Source organism: Phoca vitulina, unplaced genomic scaffold (assembly GCF_004348235.1).
Source record: "Phoca vitulina isolate PV1807 unplaced genomic scaffold, GSC_HSeal_1.0 scaffold63, whole genome shotgun sequence".
Lineage (NCBI taxonomy): Eukaryota > Metazoa > Chordata > Mammalia > Carnivora > Phocidae > Phoca > Phoca vitulina.
In genome coordinates, this window is record NW_022589766.1 from 6,115,283 (window position 1) to 6,139,090 (window position 23,808).

A 23,808-nucleotide genomic window follows, 5' to 3' on the forward strand; every position below is an offset into this window, starting at 1 on the left:
TAATTTATACCCTTGAAAATCTGAGCTCCATGCCAAGCTTCTTTCCAGTCCTTCCCTTTGAGGAGCAGGAATTGAGATTGGGATTTAGATACCTAATATACAAATGGTATAAAATATAAAGCCCTCAGAATTCGGAGAATTGGGAATATATCCATTTAGGACATGTTTTGGGTCAAGGAATGAAAGTGATGACCTAAAAATAAAAAGTTTACAGGAATATTTTTACTGAACAAATTAGAGTTTAGTATAAAAATTACTTTTTATAAAACTATATTGCACATTAAATGGATAGAAGTTGTATGTAAGTTGGCTTTGTCCCTGGGGATTTCTTTTTTTTTTAAGATTTTATTTATTTATTTATTAGCGCACACGCGCAAGTGTGCATAAACAGAGGGGGGGCAGTGGGAGAGGGAGAAGCAGACCCCCGCTGAGCTGGGAGCCCCACACGGAGGCGGGGGGGCGGGGGGAGGTCTCAATCCCAGGACCCTGGGATCGTGACCTGAGCCAAAGGCAGCCACTTAACTGACTGAACCACCCAGGCAGTCCCCCCCTGGGGATTTCTTAAAATATTTATTAATAGAAGAATGACCAGCATCCCCACAGTTGGATAGGAAAACAGTCCAGGATAGTTATGTAATTTTTGACTTTGACATGACCTTGGAGTGCGCTTGTCATCTCCAGCTCGCTCACCTGCACTGTTTATGCGGCAGATATCAGGTGCCTCCTGTGTGCCAGCAGGTGGGCTGCTGGGCTCTAAGGGATCCAGGGTGTGATAGGCTGTTTCCTTGCAGAGCTTTCAATCTAGCTGAGTTTCTGTCTCCTTGGTTTTGTCCTTATTTAAGGACAATGGTAAGTAAATACTTTCTTTCCCCTACCTAGCTTGACCGGATCCAATGCATTCTTAAAGGCCAGTCATATTCCAGTGAACCTTCCTTGATTACCCCAGCTGAAAGTGGTTTCTCTGCTCTGGCAACTTCTATTGTGCTTATTTTCTTTAACCACTAATTTGGCAATTAATCATGTTAATTGCTTTGTGACTTGTTTCTATTGTCGTCTTGAATTGTTATTTAAATTGTGCTTATTTGACTCTCACAGGTTTGATTTTTGCTTTCTGATTTACAGTTCAAGGTTCTAGAGAATAGACACTCCTTTCTGTACTCTCGTAGCAGTGATCTCTAAACTTTTGATTATGCACCTCAAATAATTTGTTTATGAACCCTCAATACATGCATACTTATTTATGAAATATAGTTACATGTTATAAAACATATATAAAATATAAATTAAAAATAATGATGTAAGATGAAATAAGCAATATTGAAAATAATTTATATTACTTATAACATGGTATTTTCACCTGTCATACCCAAAAAAGAAATCTGCAAAAATATATAGATATTAATGAAAGAGAGGCAACGTTGGCTGTATACACTATGCCATAGGACCAGTTTTTAATCCCACTTGGTAGTGTTGGTTTGATTTTAGCCACCCTGATGAGTTGATGTGATGCCTATTGTAGGTTTAAATTGCATTTCTTTTGTGACTAATTAGGTTAAGCACTTTTTCATGTATATTGGCCATTTGGATTCCTTTTTATGAAGTGTTCTTTCAGGTCTACTAACTTGTCTTTTTCTTATCAATTTATAGGAGATCTTTATATATTTTATATCAATTTTATATGTTGCAAATATCTTCTCTCTGTGGGTTTTTTTTTTTAAAGATTTTATTTATTTGACACAGAGAGACATAGCGAGAGGGAACACAAGCAGGGGAACCCGGAGAGGGAGAAGCAGGCTTCCCACTGAGCAGGGAGCCCGATGCCGGGCTCCATCCCAGGACGCTGGGATCACGACCTGAGCCGAAGGCAGACACGTAACGACTGAGTCACCCAGGCGCCCCTGTGGTTTGTTTTTTCACTCTAATTTTTTTTTTTATGAACAGAATATCTAATATTAATATAATCCAGTTAACCCATCTTTTCCTTCATAGTAGTACTTTTTGGGAATTTTTGTTCACCCAAAATTCTTGAAGATATTCTTCTATTTAGCCAATTAACCTTCCTCCCATTGTCTTCTAAAAATATTTTGCTTTTGCTTTTCCCATTCAGAGCTTCAGTTCACTTGGACTTGATTCTTGTTAAAATTATGAGGTAGGGATCAAGTTTCATATTTTTCCCTATAGGCATTTCTAGCTGACTCAGCACCATTTATTGAAAACAGTTTCCTTTCCGTACTGTACAGAGATGCCTTTATCATAAATTAAGTGTCCAGTTATATGAGGACCTGTCTCTGGACTCTATTCTGTCTTTGTCTATCTTTGTGTATCAGTATCAATATTTTAATTACTAAGATTTATAATAATTTTTGATATCCAGTAGGGCAAATTCTCCTGTTAAGTTTTTTTCCTTGTTGTGGTAAAATATGCATAAAATTTATCATTTTAACCATCTTTAAATGTACAGTTCATAGCATTAAGTACATTCACATTGTTGTGCAACCACCATCACCGTCTATTTCCAGAACTTTTTCCTCTTGCAAAATTGAAAATCTATACCCATTAAATTACTGTCTTTTGCACCCTCCCTCAGCTCCTGGCAATCACCATTCTACTTTCTCTCTTTGAATTTGATAACTCCAAGTACCTTATATGAACAGAATCATACAGTATTTGTCCTTTTGTGATTGGCTTATTGCACTTAGCATAATATCTTCAAGGTTTATCCATGTTGTAGCATGTGTCAAAATTTCTTTCCTTTTTAAGGCTATTAAATAATATTCTGTTACACATATATGTCATATTTTGTTTATCCATTCATCAGTCTCGATGGACACTTGGGTTACTTCCAGTTTTTGGCTATTGTGTGTAATCCTGTCATGTTTTTCTTCTTCAAGAGAATCTGGTCTCTTCTTGGTTCCTGACATTCCATTTACATTTTAAAATCTGCCTCTCAGGTTCCAGATAAGTTAAGGGCAACTGACATCTTTTCATTATGTGTCTTTTAATCTATGAGCATATCTGTATTTGTTTATTTGTTTTCTTCTAATAATAGCTTTCTACATAGAGATCTTGCACATCTTTTGTGACATTTCTATATATTTGATAGTTTGATGTTATTTTTTTAAGAGATTTTAGTTATTTATTTGACAGAGAGAAAGAGACAGCGAGAGAGGGAACACAAGCAGGGGGAGTGGGAGAGGGAGAAGCAGGCTTCCCGCCGAGCAGGGAGCCCGATGTGCGGATCGATCCCAGGACCCTGGGATCATGACCTGAGCTGGAGGCAGACGCTTAACCACTGAGCCACCCAGGCGCCCCTGATGTTATTTTCGATGGCATCTTTCTAAAAGTTTTTATTTTTAAACTGATTGTTGATGGTGTGTAGATACACGGATACAGTCTATAGTTGATTTTTGTGTATGACCTTTGTCCAGCAACTTTGCTAAGCTCACATATTTCCAATAATGCCTATGAAGATTTAAAAAGCTTTCTATATGCACAGTCATATTATCTACACATAAGTATAGTTTTATTTCTTTCTCTCCAATATTTATACCCTTATGTTTCTGTGCTGCCTGCCCTTGCTAGGACTTCCGGTACAATGTTGAATAAAAGTGGTGAGAGGGGGTAACATCTCGTTCTCTGTCTCAGAGGGAAAAATGTAACATTTTGTTGTTAAATGTGATATTGTTGTAGGGTTTTTTGTAGTTGGCCGTTATTATATTAAGGAAGTTCCTTTCTGATCCTTATTTGCAAAGTCTTTAAAATCATGAATAGATGTTTAATTTTATCAAACATTTATCCTGCACTAATTGAGATAATCCTATTTTCTCTTTTATTCTGTTAACAAAGTGAATTAAGTGCACATATTAGAAAAGAAGAAAGGTTGAATATTAATGAGCTAAGCATCCATCTCAAAATACTAAGATTTCCCCCTTCCTAGTTAACTGTTAAAAATAGTTTTTGAGCCCCTCTTTCCTACTGGAATCATACTGTAAGTTAAAGCACATTTTTGTTATAGGAACACCTACTAACACTTAAAAATATTCCCTACTTTAGAGTTGAAGTCTGTCATTTATAAATGCGGACACAGCATATAAACTGGGAATAACAGTTGATGCCACATGAACTGGTAAACACATTTTTTTTTAATATTTTAATTTTACAATTTTTAAAACATTCTGAGCTGAGTCACATATTTTGGTAATGGCATTTTGGAATCCTATGCTGAGGATTGAATCCATCACTTTCTAGTAGGGCCTAGAAATAGATTTCAGGCTTTAAAGATGTAGAGGTTGTATTTGGTATATCGGGAACATCATATGTCATCGAGCAAGCAGTGCCATTCTTTTGAATGATGTAAAAAATCTCTCTCGGTGCCGTTTTTTTTGCCTTCTTTTACCTATTTTAATTCATGAGTCCCCTCGTAGAAAGCCAAAACTTGACCTAGCAGGTTTTGATGAGCCATAATTCCCTTCCAAGGCTGAGGGTGTACGATCCTGTGCAGCAGAAGTGCAGATGATGCCTATTTTGCAGATGCTTTGGTAGCTGTTGAGATAGCCTGCAGCCCTCTTCCAGCTTCTTTGCTGCTGCCTTTCAGCCTAGAAGCTATGATAATTTTGCAACTGCTTTGGTCTGAATGGAGTCGGAAGAAAGAAATTCTGTAAAATGAAACGGTTGTGAATAGGAGCTAACAAGAATCCACTCTAATTTTTGTGACTTCACATTTGTGTAGCAGCCAGTATTGGTCTTTGAGCCGATCTTGTTTCACAGTTACCTGTGATTTTAGGTTGCCAAAGCTGAGGACTTCCTTCTCAGCTGCCGGTGAATATTGTTGGTTAAGCACCAACGTCATTATCAAGAAAACAGGAAGCTCTGTAGGAGAACGGGCCAAATGGTAAATTAATAGCGTAAAGGAAACTGATGTAGACTCAGGGAAGGAACCCTGGACTCATCTACTTTGTTCTTTTCAGATGGCTCGGAGAGGAGAAATGGTTTAAATCATGCTTTTTTCCAGAAAGCATATCCAATAAGAGGTTTAGTATTAAATTAGAAAACATGTATTTTGCTTTTATTTTGCATTCTCTTAAAAATGCTAATGTCTTAAAGGTTGCAGAATACCTTTGTATAACTTTGTTAATTCAGATTAATTCTTGCCTGTCACTAAAACCCTATATGCCGCAGTGAAATTGCCAACTTTTCCTGTTTATAGTGATTCCTTAATAATTTGAATCAGATCTCAGGAACTATGAACAAGTAATAAGTTAATGATTCAAATCCAAATTTATTTTCACTGTTTGTTTAAAGGGTTTGCTAAATAAGTCAGTAGTGTTAACATTGCAGAGCCTATTTAATCAAATTAGGAGCACCTTGTTCCCACTTTTGCATCATTGATTTACGGTGTATACAGTTCTAATACTTATTACTGATAAATCATTTTCACTTCACTAAAGCTCACATGGTAGAACAGTCTGTTTGCCAACATTTTGTCAGCCTTTACTTTTCATTATTTTAGGTACTTAATAAAATGGCATTTATTGACAAATTTTAATTCTCATTTTTTACTAATTCTGATGGTTTCCCCTTTAATTATTGAGAGATGATTTAGAGTGGTGTTTAAGAAAATGGGCCCTGGATCAGACATCCTGGGTTGGGATCCAAGCTCTGTAATGTGCCTCAGTTTCCTCATCTGTAAAATGGAGGTAATAATAGCATCTATCTCTAAAGGTTGCTGTGGGTTTAAATAGTTCAGTCTAATCAAAGAATTTAGAATAGTACCTGCCACATAGCAAATGCTCAACAAATGTTAGTGCCTGTTGTTATTTATCGGGAAAATAGAATAATTTTAGGAAGTGACTTTAAATATAAATTCTGGGTCACATGTATAGCTCTTCAAAGGGAGGACCTTTTACAAATAATCACACTTTTATCTCAGAGGTGAGGATAAGAGCATCTTCCCAACTCCAGTTAAATCATCAGTTTTTGTCATGAAAAGAGCATAAGACTGGGAGTCAAAGTTTATGCATTCATTTGGCAAACCTTTGCCTATGTAGTTGTTGGAGTATCCACGTCCTGGACACCAGTGCTAGATGCTGGAGATTTTACAGATGACTGAGAGATGCCTAGGTTAGGGAGACTAAGAGTGCCATGAAAGTGGTTTCCAGTCCCAGTGCTCTCACTGAGCACCTGTGAGACCCTTGGCCTTCACTGTCATCATCTGTAAAATGACAATTTCTGGGTTTAGTTTATGATAAGTAGATGCTAATATGTCATCAGTGCTGGATGCTTAGTACTATGCTAGATGCTACACTAGGACATTAAAAAAGTATAAAACAGTTTTTTTTAAAAGATTTTTTTATTTATTTGAGAGAGAGAGAGACAGAGCATGGGGGGATATAGGGGCAGAGGGAGAGGGAGAGGGACAAGCAGACTGCCCACTGAGCATGGAGCCCGATGCGGGGCTCGATCCCAGGACCCTGAGATGAAGCCGAAGGCAGACGCTTAACTGACTGTGCCACCCAGACTGCCTAGCACCAAGAACCTTAAGACCTGGTTGGGAAGACAAATAACAATTGGAAAATAGAGAAATAGTAATCTCGGGAGTCATGTGATTAGATGTAAGATAAGAGATGGTAGGGACAAGAGTATGTGGAGGGTGTTATGCTTAGCATTTTACTGTATCTGTGGTTAGCTGGCTCTATTTTCTGTAATAAAGCACCACAGTAAACTACCTGTTCTGATGTTATCAGAAATTCTCACTTGATAATTCCCACTTGCATCATCTGCAGAATGTGGTAGTTTAACTCCCTTTGTTCTCCCATGTGTTAAACTTTAAAATGGTGCATTCCCAGTAAAAGATATATTTTTAGAGCATAGTTCTTCATGCAAAAACTTTTTTTTCCAATATAATACCAAGATATTTTTTTTTTGTTCATCCCTGCTGTATTCTGTGTACCTAGCACAGTCCCTGACAAGTGGTAAGCACTCGGGAAATTTAGTTGAGGGACAAATTTGAGGTTACATTTAGATTGTCAGCAATTTTTAAACCATTTAAAATTATCTTCTTATTCAGAGATACTCAATTTGGAATATTGGTTTTTAAATCTTAGACCTGTGTTAGGACAAGTTGCCATTATACAAATATAATTTTAATGAAGCCAGCTGCTTGTTATTTTAGTAGCTTTTTCATACTTATATAAGGAAATGATTTTCTAGATGAATGAACTCCACTATATTAGTTATCTGTTAATGATGTCTGATTGCAATATCCTGGGAGACCTTACATCAGAACTGCTCAGTCAGGCCATTCCCAAACTCTGACCCAATGGAACCGTGAGGGAAATAAATATTAGCCGTGTGAAGTTTTGTAATGTCACAATATAAAGACTTCCGTATATATTTTACTTGAGGAATTCATTAGTAGATTACCCTTGCAGTTTTTCCTTCTCAAAAAAGAGTGAAGCTCTTTAGAGGAAAAAGATAAATGATAAATCAAGCCATCTAGTCAAATATAAAAAGGATCTACTTAACTTTAAAATATTTATATAATTATAAAGTAGTCCATGTTCATCATAAAAATCAAAATAATGCAGAAAGGTAATCAAAGGAAGTTGTAAAAATTACCCCAAATCCTGCCATATTTTGGTGACTCTCCTTCTGAAATCTGTTTATATGCATAGACATACACACAGATCTGTCTTTTCCATAAGTGGAAATCATTCTATTCATATGTGTTCTTCGATCTTTTTTAACCCGTGCCCTTTTTTGAGTAGCAGAAAAACCAACGCCGTCCTTGAATGCGGTTTGAAATTTCACAGTAAGTTAAATACATGACCAAAACCAATTTTATTTTATTTTTTGAAGATTTTATTTATTTATTTGACAGAGAGAGACAGCGAGAGAGGGAACACAAGCAGAGGGAGTGGGAGAGGGAGAAGCAGGCTTCCCACTGAGCAGGGAGCCCGATTCGGGGCTCGGTCCCAGGACCCTGGGATCATGACCTGAGCCGAAGGCAGACGCTTAACGACTGAGCCACCCAGGCGCCCCTGACCAAAACCAATTTTAGACAGAGGTAATTTTAAAGAAGGGGAAACATTTTTAGTTTAATCTTAAAAGAACCTTTAGTTAACATGACATTGGCTTGTTTCCCATAAAGCTGTTTATCTTGGGTAATATGGAAGATAGAACATAATAGATATTTTATTTTATGTGTTTATTTGTTTATTATTTATTTATTTATTTATTTTTTCATAATAGATATTTTAAATATTTGTGTAACATTTCATGAGAGAAGCTGAGTGCTGTTTAGGAGAGAGAGACCTGCTAATGGCAGCTTCGTCTTTCCCCTGTTGCCTTGAACTGTTAAGTTCTTGGCCCCAAATTTGTATATTCCTCTTAGCAAAACAGAAACCTGCAGTTAACTGGAGATTAGCCATTTTAACTTGGGAATGCTCTTTGGGGAGTATGACCCCTGCCCTTGTCCCCACACCAAGTAAGTGGTCTTTTCAACAATATACAGCGCTCGCTCTAAGGTGAGTTTTGGCAGATTTTTCTTCTGTCTTTTCCGTGATGTTTTCATGGCCCTTATGGATTGGCTGGCCCACCCATTGCCCTGGCTCTGTTTCCATATATGATTTGGCTGTTGTCTCACACTGTATACTCTTGATTGCTCTTTTTCCTAAACTTGTTCCCCTCCTAGTCGTCCCCAGTGAGTAAATCCACATCTCTCCATTGGTACTGCTGCTCCCTGAGTCCAAGTATCCATCATCTTTCTTTCCTGAAACTCACTCCTCTTGGTTTCTGTTGGACATCTTTATAGTCTCTTTTTCCATACAGTAAATATGGTTGATCTCTTAAAAAGCATAGAATCAGATAATATTACTCTTCTTAAAACCCTCCTTTGCGCTTGGAATAAAATCTGAATTAATTGCCACCAACTGCAAGGCCCTTTTGAGATCTGTCCCTTGGCTTCGCCCTTGTCCTGATCTTTTGCTGTTCTCTCCCTCGTTCACTGTGCTCTAGCTGCATCGCCCAGACATATCAAGATTTCTTCCCCCAGATATATCAGACTTGTTCCTGCCTTCACGCCTTTGCACCAGCTGTTTCCTCTGCCTGGAGTGCTCTGGCCCAGCACTTGCCCTGGTAGGCCCCTTGGTGATAGTTACGCAGGTTTCAGATTTCTCCTCCTCCCAGGGAGGTCTTCCCCAGTCTTCCAGTGCCCTGTAGCTCCTGTTCACTGCAACACTGTTTTATTTTCTTCACAACATTTAACAGTCTTGAACCATCTTTATACCTTTGTCTCTTGTTTATCGCTTCTTTTTCCCTTGTCAGAATTTAAGTTCCTTGGAAGGGTAAATCTTGTTTGTCTTGTCCATGTTGTATTCCTAACACATACAACAATGCTCAGTAAATCTTTTCACCTAAGTGAAAAAAAAATCAGTGAGTGAATCACTCAGATGAAGAAATGTACTTTTTAACACCCTAGGGTGGCTGGAACCAGCTGTCATGGGAGGTCGGGAGGACGGGAGGAAGGTGAAGGGGCAGAGCATAAAGCACCTTTTAGTCCTCAAAGCATAAAGTAAAGAATACAAAATATAGCCCAACAGTGAATGTCACAACTGATTTCACATTGAAAAAGAACAAGTTATTCAAACAAACTAGAATCAGATTAATCCTGAGGATTTCCTGTTCTATTAATAACTTCAGTTGCTAAGCTGTGTAAGATAGGGAGATAATTTGATCTTCATGCCCAAAGGAGATGCTTGATTGTGAATGGTGTTTATTTTTTATTAAAAAAATTTTTTTAAAACATTGTTCTTTGAATATATATGAGAAAAAATTCTTAGTGTTTCTTGTAGGTCATTTCTGTCATTAGATCATACTTTATATTTTGTAATGCTTTAATTTATGTATTTTCCATAATTGTTTTCAAATAACTGCCATGCTATGGGCTAGGAAAGATTATACTATAAGGGAAATATTTTAGTACCTTTAATAAAATGTGCCCCAAAGAATTTTTTATATTGAACAGTAAAGGAGAATGTGTTCATAAAACCTATAAGAAATTGAAATAGGTTACTCTACAATTACTAGTGCAACTTTGTTGTTTAGTTTGTAAACTGGTGTTTTTTATTGTCCCCTAAAGATAAGAGGAATAATCAACCTAGTGATTTATGTTACATACATCTGAGTTAAACTTTCCGTCTGGTTCTTTTCTTTTTCATGTTCAGATAGTTTTGGGTAAAGTAATGGTAAAACTAATATGAGATCTCAGTTAGTTTTTTTAGAGTCCCTGTTTTTTTCCTGAGAGACAGAGTGCGCACATGTGCGTGCAGGTGCATGAGTGGGGAGAGGGGCAGAGGGAGAGGGAAAGGGAGAATCAATCGCAGGCGGACTCTGCACTGAGCATGGAGCCCCACACGGAGCCCACCCACGACCCAGAGATCAAGACCTGAGCCAAAATCAAGAGTCAGACACTTCCATCCAGGCATCCCTTGGAGTCAACATTTCTTAAATTTATTTTCAAATGACTATTGCCTTCAAAGTGGCCATCTAGGGAAGTGGTACATTTATTCTAACAATGCTTCCATTCCTTAAAATACCCTTTTCAGAGATGCCTCATAGTCAGTACTGGAATTATGAAAGAAATTTAGCATTTTTTGCTTTACTTTATAATTGCAAAACCTCGTTTTTTAAAACGAAATGTAGACTTATAAATTCCTCTATTGACTTCATATTAATATTATATTAATTTATGAAGCCAATACTGCTGTTATGCAATTGAAGTTATGACTTGTGAGATCATGAAAGAGATCTTTTAAACTATATCTGTGTAAAGAACAAGGAACATTGTATAACTTTGTGAAGTAATAGATTGAAAAAAACCAAACCCAGACCTGAGTGACTAATTCACCCTCCTTTTACATTTGGATTTTATCTGAAACTGAGGGCAGTGTACTGTGCTCTGCTGTAGATGGAAGTCATGGGGTGCCAAATCCAGAGGAAGCACCTTACCTTTGGAGGTAAAAAGTGGACTCTTTTTAGTATGAGTGAAAGTTAAGGGTCTGTATTTAAAATCTGTCCATAAAACTACTCTCCTTTTATAATTTTTGACATCAAAGACTATAGACCTGTTTTGGACGGTACATCTACATTAGAAGCCAAGATACACTTATTGGAGAGAAGTAGTTGAAGCTTTGTTGGTGTTTGTCCTTAGAAAGCAGATAAGTTTTATTGTGAGATAAATGGATTATTTGTTTTAGGGCAAGTCTTATTGTCTTGGCCTCCATAACCATCAAGGGCTTTTATTTTCTTTATAAGCCAGTGTTTTAATCTTTTATCTATAAGGATCACTTTTTATTTACTTTATTAAATGTCATAAATACGTGGGCTTTTAAAAAAAAAAATCTTTTCTTCTCTTTCTTTAAAGCTGCACATCATTGACTCCTGGACCCAACTGTGACCGATTTAAACTGCACATACCTTATGCTGGAGAGACATTAAAATGTAAGTAAATGACTATTTTATTGAAAGTGTAGATTACAGTGCTAGTTATCAGACTTTGTGCTTCCGTTTTTATTTCCAGCTGTTAGGTGTTAATCACTAGGATTTACCACTTTTTTTTAAAAGTTTGTCTTTCATTTCTAGTTGTACTCAAAGTAAGGCACTTGGCAGGGGATAAGCTGTGGTCAAATAGGCATACACTGAAATTCTTAATTTTTAGGTCTGGGGGTAATTCGTGTATTTTTTTTCCTCCATTGGCCGATCTTATGTAATACCCCAGTAGAGAGAGTCCACTGCTTTAAAATACCTGGCTATTTAGAAACAACATTTAGGTAGGAATGACTGCTGTGCACCACTCCCGTTAACCCCCCTCTGGAGCCGTTGCTGCCAAGAACTGTTGTGTTCTCGCCGATGTACGATTGCCACCTGAGCATAAGAGTCCTACCCCAGAGACTCTTGGCGTAGTTTAGGAATGTCAACGGGTTTCCTATTTTATAGCAAGGGTCAGAAATGCAAATGGCTACTACAGCTGGACTGGTAACAGAAATGGGGCGAGCAGGCTAGGTGTGGCAAACGGGGGCACACCTGCCCTCCTTGAGGGGACTGCCTCTGTTGATTTACTGAGAACAGGTGGAAATCCACATCAGTTTTGGATGCTGACTACTTTTTCAAAAATTAAAAACATAGTGTGGGCCAACGTAGTGCAGGTCCAACCAAATGTGTGTGGGGTGTGACTGGAAGGGACCACTGGTTTGTGACCTTGATGAAGAGCAGGCAGCACCTACCGTTGGATTCAGTCCACCGTCTACACCGCTTGCCTAGGTGTATCAGCCCTTCTCTGCTGTTACAACCAGTGCTGACGCTCTAGCCCAGTGTGGTAGTAACGGCGGCTTTGGTCAGTATTGATCTCACCAGGAAGTTTCTCTCTTGAACCTATTCTTGTGGTCAACAGGGTCTTGAAGTCTCTCCATTCTTAAAAAGAGGAATAAAGAACATAAATGTTAAAGAGGGGACAGATGAGTAAATAGTGCCTTTCAGACTGTGGACTATGTATTTTACAATTACAGGCCACCAGGGGCCACATCTTAGTCTTCCGTAGAATCACAAATGCAGCATTAAGTGAAAAATGTAGGACGTGCTAACTTGCGAACCTGGCATTATTAGATCATTCTCTGGAAACCATTAAAATACATAAGAATTTCACCTGCCTGAGGTAGTAGGACATTCTAGATTGTGACTGTTTTTGAAAAAATTATTAACTGAATTTAAAAGAAATGATCAAAGTAAATCATCCACATGGTTAAAGATGTAAAAAGTTCAGAAATTTTTTACACATGAAAGCAGTAGTCTTCCGTTACGTATCTTCCCAAGTCTAGTCCTGTTTCCCAAGGGAACCACTTAAATTTTGTTGTTCTTGGTTGTTTCAGTATGTAGTTCTTCTGGGGATGATCGCTGTATGTCTAAATGTTTATGCCTCTGTTTCTTGACTTACCAATTTTAGATATTGTTATCTTTTGACTTCCTGCTCTGATACATGAGGCATCAGCCTATTTTCACCACGCTCTTTATCTTTCTCTTTCCTCCCCTTTAATGTAGTTATTATCACCACAGTTGGTTCCTGTGTTGGTTACCCTGTAGCTTTAACATTTTTCCTTTCTTTTTTTAAGGATCATTTTGAGCATCATATGGTACAGTTAAATGAACAACCCCCTAGAACGTTCTTAGTAAGTGCCCGGCACACAGCGCTGTTGTTATATAAGGACAATCTCTGGGTTAGTATATTTTTATTTAGTTTCCCATGAACCAGAGAGAGTGTCTTTGGGCTCCCCACTTTGTGAGACGAAGATACTAGATCCCGCACTGCCCTCCATTCCTCTTCTTTCACCTCCCAACTTTTGTATTATTTTCCTTTTGCAGTGTCAAAATTTGTAACTTACTGTCTGTTCTAAAGCTAGAGTTATCTTCTGTGCTTTGTTTATAAATTGCTTGAATGAGTGATATGTGGGCCTACTCCTGTATTGTTATCACTGAGGGGTTTGCCTGTTTTATTCTTTTGGATTCGACCTTGTTTTGTAGAGTCTGTGTATTGAAAATTCTGTGTTTTGTAGGTTAAAGCATAATTGCTGGAACACAGTCAGATACCTTGCTTAGATTCTATTCCTTCCTCCACTCTTCTACCTTTCCTGGGGCGCTTCTGATGATTTTTATTTACCATAGTCATAATTAGGTATCTTAGTTTCCAAGAGCACTTTCTTGCTCTTGCTCTCTGTTCCTCTTTCACAGCATCTTGTTCTTATTTTATGAATACAGTGTCTTGAAAGCTTTCAAAGAATATAGATTTTTTTTAAGACGTTTTCTTAATTATTTTAATTTTCTCCAGGGATTGTATTTTTGTTTATCATCTTTTTCCTTCTCTGTTATTCTGTAGTCTTTCCTTAAATAAAAGATGGGTTGGGGTGCCTGGGTGGCTCAGTCGGTTAAGCATCTGCTTTCAGCTCAGATCATGATCCCAGGACTCTGGATCGAGCCCAATCGTGGGCTCCCTGCTCAGTGGGGAGCCTGTCACTCCCCCTGCTTGTGTTCTCTCTCTGGCTCGCTCTCTCTCAAATAAATAAAATCTTAAAAAAAAAAAAAAGATGGGTTTTGGTTGTTTACTTATATTTATGACAGACAATAAAACATTGATAAGACTTCTGTATGGGTGAACTGAGCTTATTGAGTGTGTGGGTTATAGTATGAGGAACCTTTATGTGTAATATTAGGGAGTTCAGCTGTTCTGGTACTCCCTGAAATCATTCTATTCCTTTAGAAAATCCCCTACATTTTTTGGAGGGGCATGCACATCTGGCCACCATGCCATTTTTGGGGGGTAGGTATCATAGACTATTCCCCATGGAACCTTTTGTTAATTTCCCCATTCTTAGCCCCATTTTTCATTCTTCCCTTTCCATACACTGGACGACAACAGTTTTATGGGTTTGCCAGGACACATGGCTTCCCCCTCATCAGTAGCCTCTTGCTCACTTATTGCAGCCAGAGCTTTCTCTGCCCTGTCTCATCAGTTCCTACTCCCCTATCTGCATTCTGCCTTCTAGGAATTTGTTGAAAATGCTCTTCTACTGATTGCTACTCTCTTCCCTTCCTCTTCACTTAATGTTGTTTTGGATTCTTATTTTCTGTTTCATTATCATTTAATGGAAGGATGGGTCTTACAAGGGAGAAGAAATAAATGTGTGTGGTTAAGTCCACAGTCTTGAGCCAGAAATAATGTAACTTCACAAAGATCTTACTCGCTGTTTGAGTTTGTGTTAGAAAGCATTTACTAATATTCTGTATCTTCTGATTGCTATACGATTTTCACAGGAAACCTCTTATAACATTGATGATTATGGTATTTGGACATGCATTCACTATATAAGTTAATTAAGTCCTATTAAGCTACTGCTCAATATAATCATTATATACTAGGGACTTAATTTAAGCCACAGAATGCTCTGGAATAATGGAATGAAAAATGAACTATTGAGGTTCTTCCACATTAAGATGAGTCAAGATTCTAGCATTCTAGCCTTAAATAGCCAACCGCCAAATAAAAGGAAAAAACAATTGATTATACACTATTTCTATAAAAGGTCATTGAATTCGAAGAAGGAGTATTTTTTTTTCTTCTGAAATTCTTGACATTATTTAGGAAGGCCTTCTGAAGGATATTGGTCATATGATTAAGTTTAGTGTTAGAATCCCTTGCTTTAAAAAAATTATGCGTTAAACTCTAAAAGTGGTATACTTTGAGGTATCGTAGTGCTTCACCATGGAAGCCAAACTACCAACCTTTTAAAATTTGCAGATAGAAATTGTTTTTTAATAGCTGTTGAAAATGTGATAGAATTGTCAAAAATAAATCAAGTACATGAATTATGAAACACAAGTCACTGTTCTCTGACAGTATAAAAATGGAAGAATTTACATGAAGAAAATCAAAACAAATGCACAAACCTTTTGATATAGTTAAAACTTAAGTGAAGATCAGCAGAACCATCTTTACTGGACTAGTGTTTTGTGAATCTGCCCACATAAATTTGTTCACGTCAGTGATTACGCAGTAAGGTTATCTTACTTTCCTTAACTTGTGTAATATTTAGGTTATAGTTATTTCAAGTTTCTTTCTTTACAGCTGTACTTATTTTAAAATTATTTCAAAATTAAATCTGTTTCCAGTTTTTAAATAAATGTTTCTGTGAGGAGTTTATTGAGTCATTATGTGTTGATGGTAGTAGTAATGTAGAATACTTAGATATTTTATTAACCTCAATAATTAGTATAGGTTTGTTCTGTGCGTGGTTTGAAGTTCATGGAAACAGATAATTTACTATAGCAGCCAAGTTTATTGTAAAAGAATAAATCATCAGGGCAAATCATGAATTTGCAAAGAATCTTTTTCTCCTCTTGGAGAACACTAAGATCTTGCATTGCTTTTAAAATAATGTTAGACTCACTCCTTTTTCTTTTTCTTTTTTTAACTCCTTCATTTTACTTTTAGAAAACCTGGGAAAGCCAAACAGTTTTTACATATGTTTTTACTCCATCAATTTTTATAACCTCAAACATATTATATCCAAGATCAGTATGGTCATAGTGGTTAATTATCACAGTATTTGTGATTGAATTCCACCTCCTACAACCAATACAATGTTAATCTTTAGATAATTAACTATTATTCTCTGTAACAAATATTTTAACACATGTAGTTTTCTAAAACAAACATACGTAATTGAAAGGTTATATAGTTTGGGGCGTCTGGGTGGCTCAGTCGTTGAGCGTCTGCCTTCGGTTCAGGTCATGATCCCAGGGTCCTGGGATCGAGCCCTGCATCGGGCTCCCTGCTCAGCGGGGAGCCTGCTTCTCCCTCTCCCACTCCCCCTGCTTGTGTTCCTGCTCTTGCTATCTCTCTCTCTGTCAAATAAATAAATAAAATATTAAAAAAAAAGAAAGGTCATATAGTTTAATAGTCCTTGGAATATAACTGTCACAGCAAACAGAAAAGCTCTTTGCCTTATTTAGGAAACAGACCCAATGAGACTTAATTTCATGGTAACAAACTGAGTAAGTATTGATTTAAATTATATTCTATGGTAACTACTAGATAAATATTTTCTAACTTTTACCTTTATCTTTCTAAACACAGGGTAATGGCTAAACCAGGGCTTTACAGTTTCAAAGCCATTTATATAAACAACTTCTTTATCTAAAGTTTCTCATTAAATCCTATTGAAAACTTGTGGTAGGTGGTTTCAACTATAATTTTAACCAAGGCTGAATCAAAGTATTTGACTTTATAGTAATTTTATTTCATAACTTTAAGTTCAGTGAGGTTAGAGATGGAGACTGTTTTGTTTGTTAAATGATATTTCCAGGCCCTAGCCTAGTAAAGATATTCAATTCAATATTTGTTGAAGGAATGGAGTGAATGCAATTAATGAAGCTTAGTGTTCAGATTTTTGTTGGTTGAAGTATCGTGTTATAAAGAACATGGCATTCTATTACTTGTATCAGTCTTTTACCAATAGGAATTCCGTCTTTAGAAGTTATTTAGAATATATGTATACTATTAGAAGTATACAGGGAATTTGCAATTGGAACCCTGCTCTTTTTTTTTTTTTTTTAAAGATTTATTTATTTATTTTATTTGAGAGAGAGAGCACATGAGAGGGGGGAGGGTCAGAGGGAGAAGCAGACTCCCTGCCAAGCAGGAAGCCCGATGCGGGACTCGATCCAGGGACTCCAGGATCATGACCTGAGCTGAAGGCAGTCGCTTAACCGACTGAGCCACCCAGGCGCCCTGGAACCCTGCTCTTAACAATTCAGAGAAAAGGAAGGACATAGAGTACTTTGTAGATTTGGAGTCTATATCAATTTTGTCTTTATACATTTCACTTTGCCTTAAAGTAGATTAATGAAAATAGCATGTAATTAAAATTTGTATCTCAGCATATTTTATGTATTAGCAAACAGTTGTTCTGTAAATGTTTCCTATGTGAATAAGGGACACTGTGCAGTTAATAATGAGAGAATGAAAGACAAGGGAGATGTTTTTTATAAATTCTTATATAATTTTTATATAATTCATGTTTCTCCCATGAATTCGTGAATTGATGCTACAGAATTACCCACATTCAAAATTAAGTCATTGAAATGAAAAAGACCAGAAGATTACAGTACATTAGGAATGAGTTCTTGTTTCTTCAGCTCTTTTAATGTGAAGAGGCAACTCTTGGGCAGTGAAAGAGTTGCCAATTTTGGGTGTAAGATTCTCATGCAAGGTATCAAAGATTGTCTGAATTAAAGAGAAGTCCTTGAATGTCACGATTATAGAAGAGACAATTGGTACTTACTTGAACAGGATTGGAAAAGTAAATCTTCAGTGATCAAGACTGATTTAAGTAAAATACATATTTTTTTTTTTTTTTAAAGATTTTATTTATTTATTTGAGAGAGAGAATGAGATAGAGAGAGAGCATGAGAGGGGGGAGGGTCAGAGGGAGAAGCAGACTCCCTGCTGAGCAGGGAGCCCGATGCGGGACTCGATCCTGGCACTCCAGGATCATGACCTGAGCCGAAGGCAGTTGCTTAACCAACTGAGCCACCCAGGCGCCCTTAAGTAAAATACATATTAAGGTCTAGGATGGTGCCACTAAAATGCGTGAAAATCTACCAGTTATAACAAAACTCAGAGAAAGAGCAGTGCACTTCATAAAAACATGCATTTGTAAATATGGCGTCCCTAGTCACTGTATAGCACTTAACTCTTGAAGAAATTATTGTGTGTGTGTTTTTGTGGACCCTATAAATAGGGTAGGGAGTGAGGTTGTTTTGCTATTTTATTTCCAATCTCTAGCTGATTGCCTGGCATTTAGAGGGGCTTGTTTAATAGATGTTGGTGGAATGCATTAACCATGTTCACTCTTTGGATCTGGCAATGATGAGGTTTAATGAAGAAGTGACAGAACTTTGAAGTATCCTCAATTTTACAAGTTCTTTTAATGGTACTACTTATGTAACTATATGAAGAGATTATTGAAATATTTTAAGTATATTGAGCAAGTTTGTGGCCAGTAGATCAAGCTGTTTGCTAACATTGGTTTCAAATTTGAAATTATCTTTTGTTTAAAATTTGTGTTTTTCATACTAACAGTTTTTTTCTTAATCAGGAACTGTTTGGTTATAAGAAACCCATTGAAAGAAACATAAAGAGTTGGTTTGTCTTCATGAGGAATTAAATGAATTCCATGGTGCCCAAGGGCAGGAAGCATAGCCAGGCCTCAGAGGGACTGGAACTGGGACTAGCAGGATGGTAGACACCAGAGCAGACAGTCAGCATCTGTGCCCTTGTTTGTCTGTCTCTTTCTCCTGCAACATAGTCTATTGTCACTTTATTCACTTTATTCTTTCCCCCCCAGATGTCTCTTTTTCCTCACATAGAGTGGAAATGGCTGAACCCCCTGTGTGGTGACTCAGTTTAGGGCTACCAGAGACAGCCTCTGGTCTTTGAGTCTAAATTCCTGGGAGAGAGGGTCTGATTGGCAGCTTGGACTGGGTGTCCACTCTTGATCCAGGGGTTTGGTCAAGAGTTCTGGGTTATGGTTATAGGGGGACAGTTTTAGCACAAGGTAAGCATGAACTGGGCAGGTAGCCAGAGAGGTATCAATTCACTGTTACAGGGATTCTTTCTAAAGAGCTTCCAAATGAAACTATAGACCTTTTCCTTTTGTCTTTAACAATAGAAGCAGTATGGTTGTTTATCATTTGAGAGGAATGATGAACATTTCAAAGCCATTTGCAACAGAGTGAAGAAGTAATGCCAAAAAATTATCTCCAAAGGTTTTGAAGTGGAAAGACTTTCCCAGAAGAAAAGCCTTTTTTTTTTTTTTTTCCAGAAGAAAAAGTGAAAAAAAAAAAAGATTATGATTTGGATAATACATTCCCTCCCATGTCCTCAGAGGAACATCGTAAAGTTGCTGTTCATTTCCAAAGCTTTAATACTACATCACTGAATTTAAATTTGTTTGTTTTGGGGAATGATTACAATAAAATGAAATCAACTTAGAACTACTATTTAAGTGGGATGTTTTATTAAACAGTGGTCAAACATATACAAAGATTTTTATAGACAAATTGCAAATAGTGTTTTCAGAACTTCTGTTTTACTGGATCTTGAAAACTCCATGTTTGATCCCATCTCCTTGGGTGGCTTGACTGCTCTGTGTGTGCGCGCACATTCACACAGGGCTTCTCGCACTTCAGATCTATCACCTATTGCTTTGTCTTAGCTACCTGCATTTGTCAACTCAGGATGCTCTTTTTTTCTTTTTCTTTTTTCCCTTTTCCTAGCCTTTGTCCTCTAAGATCTTTCTTATGGGGCACTGTGTAGAGAAACTCAGGGTCCTGACACAGAAACTGAACACCAGGGTGGGAGCCCGCAAAGGACCCGGGGTGTTGTGGCGAATGTTGCCCCAGCTGAAAAAGATAGTAAGGTCCTGTTGATTTAATCTTATCTATAAAAAGTTTGCACTCTGGTTTGTTACCGTATCTTGTATTTTGAATTTTAACCAGTAGATCCAAAAGCTGGCTGTGGTGGCTATAGCTGTTGGCACTCTTGTCGGGATGGCAGTGTGATTTCTTTCTTACATTGTTTAAAATAAATAATCTGTTTGGAAAATGTTAACTCCGTACTCTTTCTGCGTTAACCCTGTCTTCCTCCCTTTCAGTATTTTAGTGACTGAATCCCTCAGCCTGGTGTTCAAGGCTGTCACAGCCTGCCATTCCTGCCTCCCCGGCCCCCCTCGTTGGAGCTCAGCTGACAACAATCCAAGTCAAAAGCCTACACAACTGATCTGCTCGTTGTACTTCTCAAATACCCTGCCTTTCCAGTTTCAGCTTTTGTTCATACCATTTTGGCTCTAGTAGGATGGGCCAAGGAAATCATAAAGTAGCCTGACTGTTTTTGTGGCATATTTGGTTCTTCATTTGCACTCACAAATCTGCCGGCTCTAATGGATGTGCTCTCTCTGGAGGCTCCTTGGCTGGTGCACTTCTGGTCTCCAAGATCACCTGCAGGGAGAGTATGCGTTAACCATTTTCACTCTGACTTGTAGCAGTTGAGTTAAGTAAAAAAGTTGGACACTATGTCCAGGGACTTAGTATTTTGCATCATGGTGAGAAGCATTATAATTTTCCTTGGTAGCATAGTTCATTTTACTTTTATTTTTATCTTTTTAGAAGATTCATTTACTTAAAGATTATTATTATCTAGCATTCAGGGTATTTTTAGAGGCTAATTAGGGAGGCAGGTCACCTTTGATGTAGTGAATGTTCTAAAAAATGCTCATGAAAGGCAAGTAAGAAGTGCTAATTTCGTGGATTAGACATTATCTCTCCCTTAGATTTTGAGGATTCCTTTGTCCTGGTATTTCAGAACATTTTATTTTCTTGGAATTCATGGAATGTTAGAAACACTTCTGATTATAGTTTATTAAAAAATAGCTGATAGATACAATTGTTAAAATAACTTACTGAGCATTTATTTTGTACAGAGTTAGGCTTGTTAAAATAACTTATTGAGCATTTATTTTGTACAGAGTTAGGCTTATTTATATACATGATCTCATTTAATCACACAGTAACTCTGAGGTAAAAATTTATATTCCTTTTTTAAAGTATTAATGTTAATTCAGGTATAATTTACATATTGTAAGAGGTACCCATTTAAAATGTACAGTTCAGTACACTCTGTCAGTTGTAAACACCTGAGTCACTCAACCATCGTCAAGATACAGAACATTTCCATCCCCCAGAGATATAGAATATTTCATTCCCTCTATCAGTCCGTCTCCTCCACCACCATCCCTGCAATCCCTGAGCCTTCTCTCTCAAACTATAGAACACTTTTCCCTGTTTTAGAACTTCATATAAATGGAATCATATATGATATAAGTTTTTGGTGTCTGGTTTCTTTCATTCAGCATGATGTGTTTGAGGTTTGTCCATATTACTCCTTGTATCAGTACTTTGTTTCTTTTACTGCCACCCAGAATGACATTGTATGGATATATGTGCCATAGTTTTTTGTATTCATTCATCTAATTCACTCAAAATGAGTTTTTACTGGATCTTGAAACTGCCATTCCTGCAGGAATTGAGTTTCCAGGTTTTGGCTATTATGAATAAAGCTGCTATCATATTTTTGTACATGTCTTCTGTGGAGATATGTCTTAATTTTCTTGGGTACATTCCTAGGAGTGGTATTGCTGTGTCATAAGCTAAGTGTATGTTTATAAGTAATCGCTAACCTGTTTTCCAAAGTGGTTGTATTGTTTTATGTTCCTACTGGTAATTTATGAGATGTCTAGTTACTCTATATTTTTGCCAAATTGGGTATAGTTATTATTTTTTAATTATATCCATTCTAGTGGGTGTGTAGTGGTATCTCATTGTGGTTTTAATTTGCATTTTTATGTGCTGTTGGCTATCCGTCTTTTGTTGTGAAACGCCTGTTGACATCTTTTGCTCAACATTTTGATTGGATTATTGGGCTTTTTGTTGAGTTATAGGTAGTCTATAATTTATAGAGTCTAGAAAGAACTTACTTGTTATTTTGTCAATATTTTCTTCCAGTCTATGGCTTCCCTTTTTAGTTTCTTAATGATGTCTTTCCAGGAGCAGAAGTTTTTAATAGTAATGAAGTCCAGCTTAACAAGTTTTTCTTTTATAGTTTATACTTTTGGCTTTTTGTTTAAGAAATCTTTGCCTATCTGAAGGTCTTGAAGATTTTCTCCTAGGAGTTTTATATTTTTACCTTTGACATTTTGGTCTATGATCCATTTTGAGTTAATTTTGACCACATATATGTTAACTAACCGCTTAAGTGTGAGTCTGTTTCTGGACTTTACATTGTATTCCACTGATGTATCGTCTGTCCTCATGTGCCTGTAGCACTGCTTCAATTCCTACAGCTTTAGAGTAAGTCTTTAAATTAGGTAGTGTGAGTCCTACAACTTCTTTTTCAAAACTGTTTTGGCTGTCCTAGGTCCTTAGTATATCCACAGAGATTTTAGAATCATTTTGTCAGATGTCTGTAGAAGTCCTGCTGGAATTGCATTGAATCTGAAGATCAGTTTGTAGAGAACTCACATCTTAATATCAAATGTTCCAGTAGATGAAAATGGTAGTCTCTCCATTATTAGATCTTCTTTAATTTTTTTCAGTGTCTTGTAGTTTTTCATGAACAGGTCTTGACAAATGTTCTTAAATTTACCTCAAAATATTTTATATTTTTGAGGCTAATTTATAGCACATATAGGTTTCTTTGAATTTTATCTAAGTCTTTGTCGCTAATCTATTGAAATATCATGGATTTTAGTACCTTAACCTTGTATTGCTTCTGTGTCCTTAAATTCACTTATTAGTTCTAGTAACTTTTTTTGTAGGCTCCTTATGTATTTTCTTCAAAAACAATCATATCGCTTGTGAAAAAGACAGTTTTGCTTCTTCCTTTCCAATCTGTAGGATTTATATTTATTTTTACTTTACTGTACTGAATGGGCTCTCCAGCATAGTATTGAGTAGAAGTGATGAAGTCAGACATCCTTGCCTTATTTCCAGCCTTAATGGGAAGGTGTTTAGCATTTCATCACTAAGCACAATTGTCAACTGTAGTTTCCCTTTATCAGTTTGAGAAAGTTGCCATCTCTTTTAACATGCTGAGAGCTTTTATTATGAAAAGAATGTTAATATGTTAAGTGCTTTTTCTATTAGGATGACCACATGGTTTATCTCTTTTATTCTATTAATATGATAAGTAAACTGATTTTCAGATATTGAACTGTGTTGCATTCCTGGGATTAATCGCAGTTGATCATTATGTATTATCCTTCTTTTATGTTGCTGGATTTGGTTCATTCATATTCTTTTAAGGACGTTTGTATCTATATCTGATGCTGTTATTTCTGTACTTCTCTTGTAGTCCTTTGGTATCAGAAGGTACAAACTTCCAGTTATAAAATAAATACATCATGGGGATGTAATGTATAGCATGGTGACTATAGTTCTATACTGCCTATTTGAGAAAATACAAAGAGAAAGCCAGTAGTGGCTTGACCCTTCCCATTTCTCTTTTGATACCATTCACATTAATACCATTGGTAACAACCCCACCAAAACAAAACAAAACAAAACAAAAATCCTTGTTTTTCTTCTGCCTTTGGCTACAGGGTTAGGTTGTAAAAGGAAGGGAACAAAATGTTTTAGTAAGATCAT

The 23,808-nt window shown here is 36.9% G+C and overlaps 1 protein-coding gene across 3 annotated transcripts in view; it reads left to right on the top strand.

The window, feature by feature from the left end:
- BABAM2 (BRISC and BRCA1 A complex member 2) overlaps positions 1-23,808 on the top strand; it is a 391,146-nt gene that overhangs the window by 27,853 nt on the left and 339,485 nt on the right. For all 3 annotated transcript variants that reach the window (XM_032391489.1, XM_032391491.1, XM_032391490.1), the window contains exon 3: positions 11,423-11,499. In XM_032391489.1, coding sequence (XP_032247380.1) covers positions 11,423-11,499 — 77 coding nt within the window. The remainder of the gene's footprint in view (positions 1-11,422; positions 11,500-23,808) is intronic.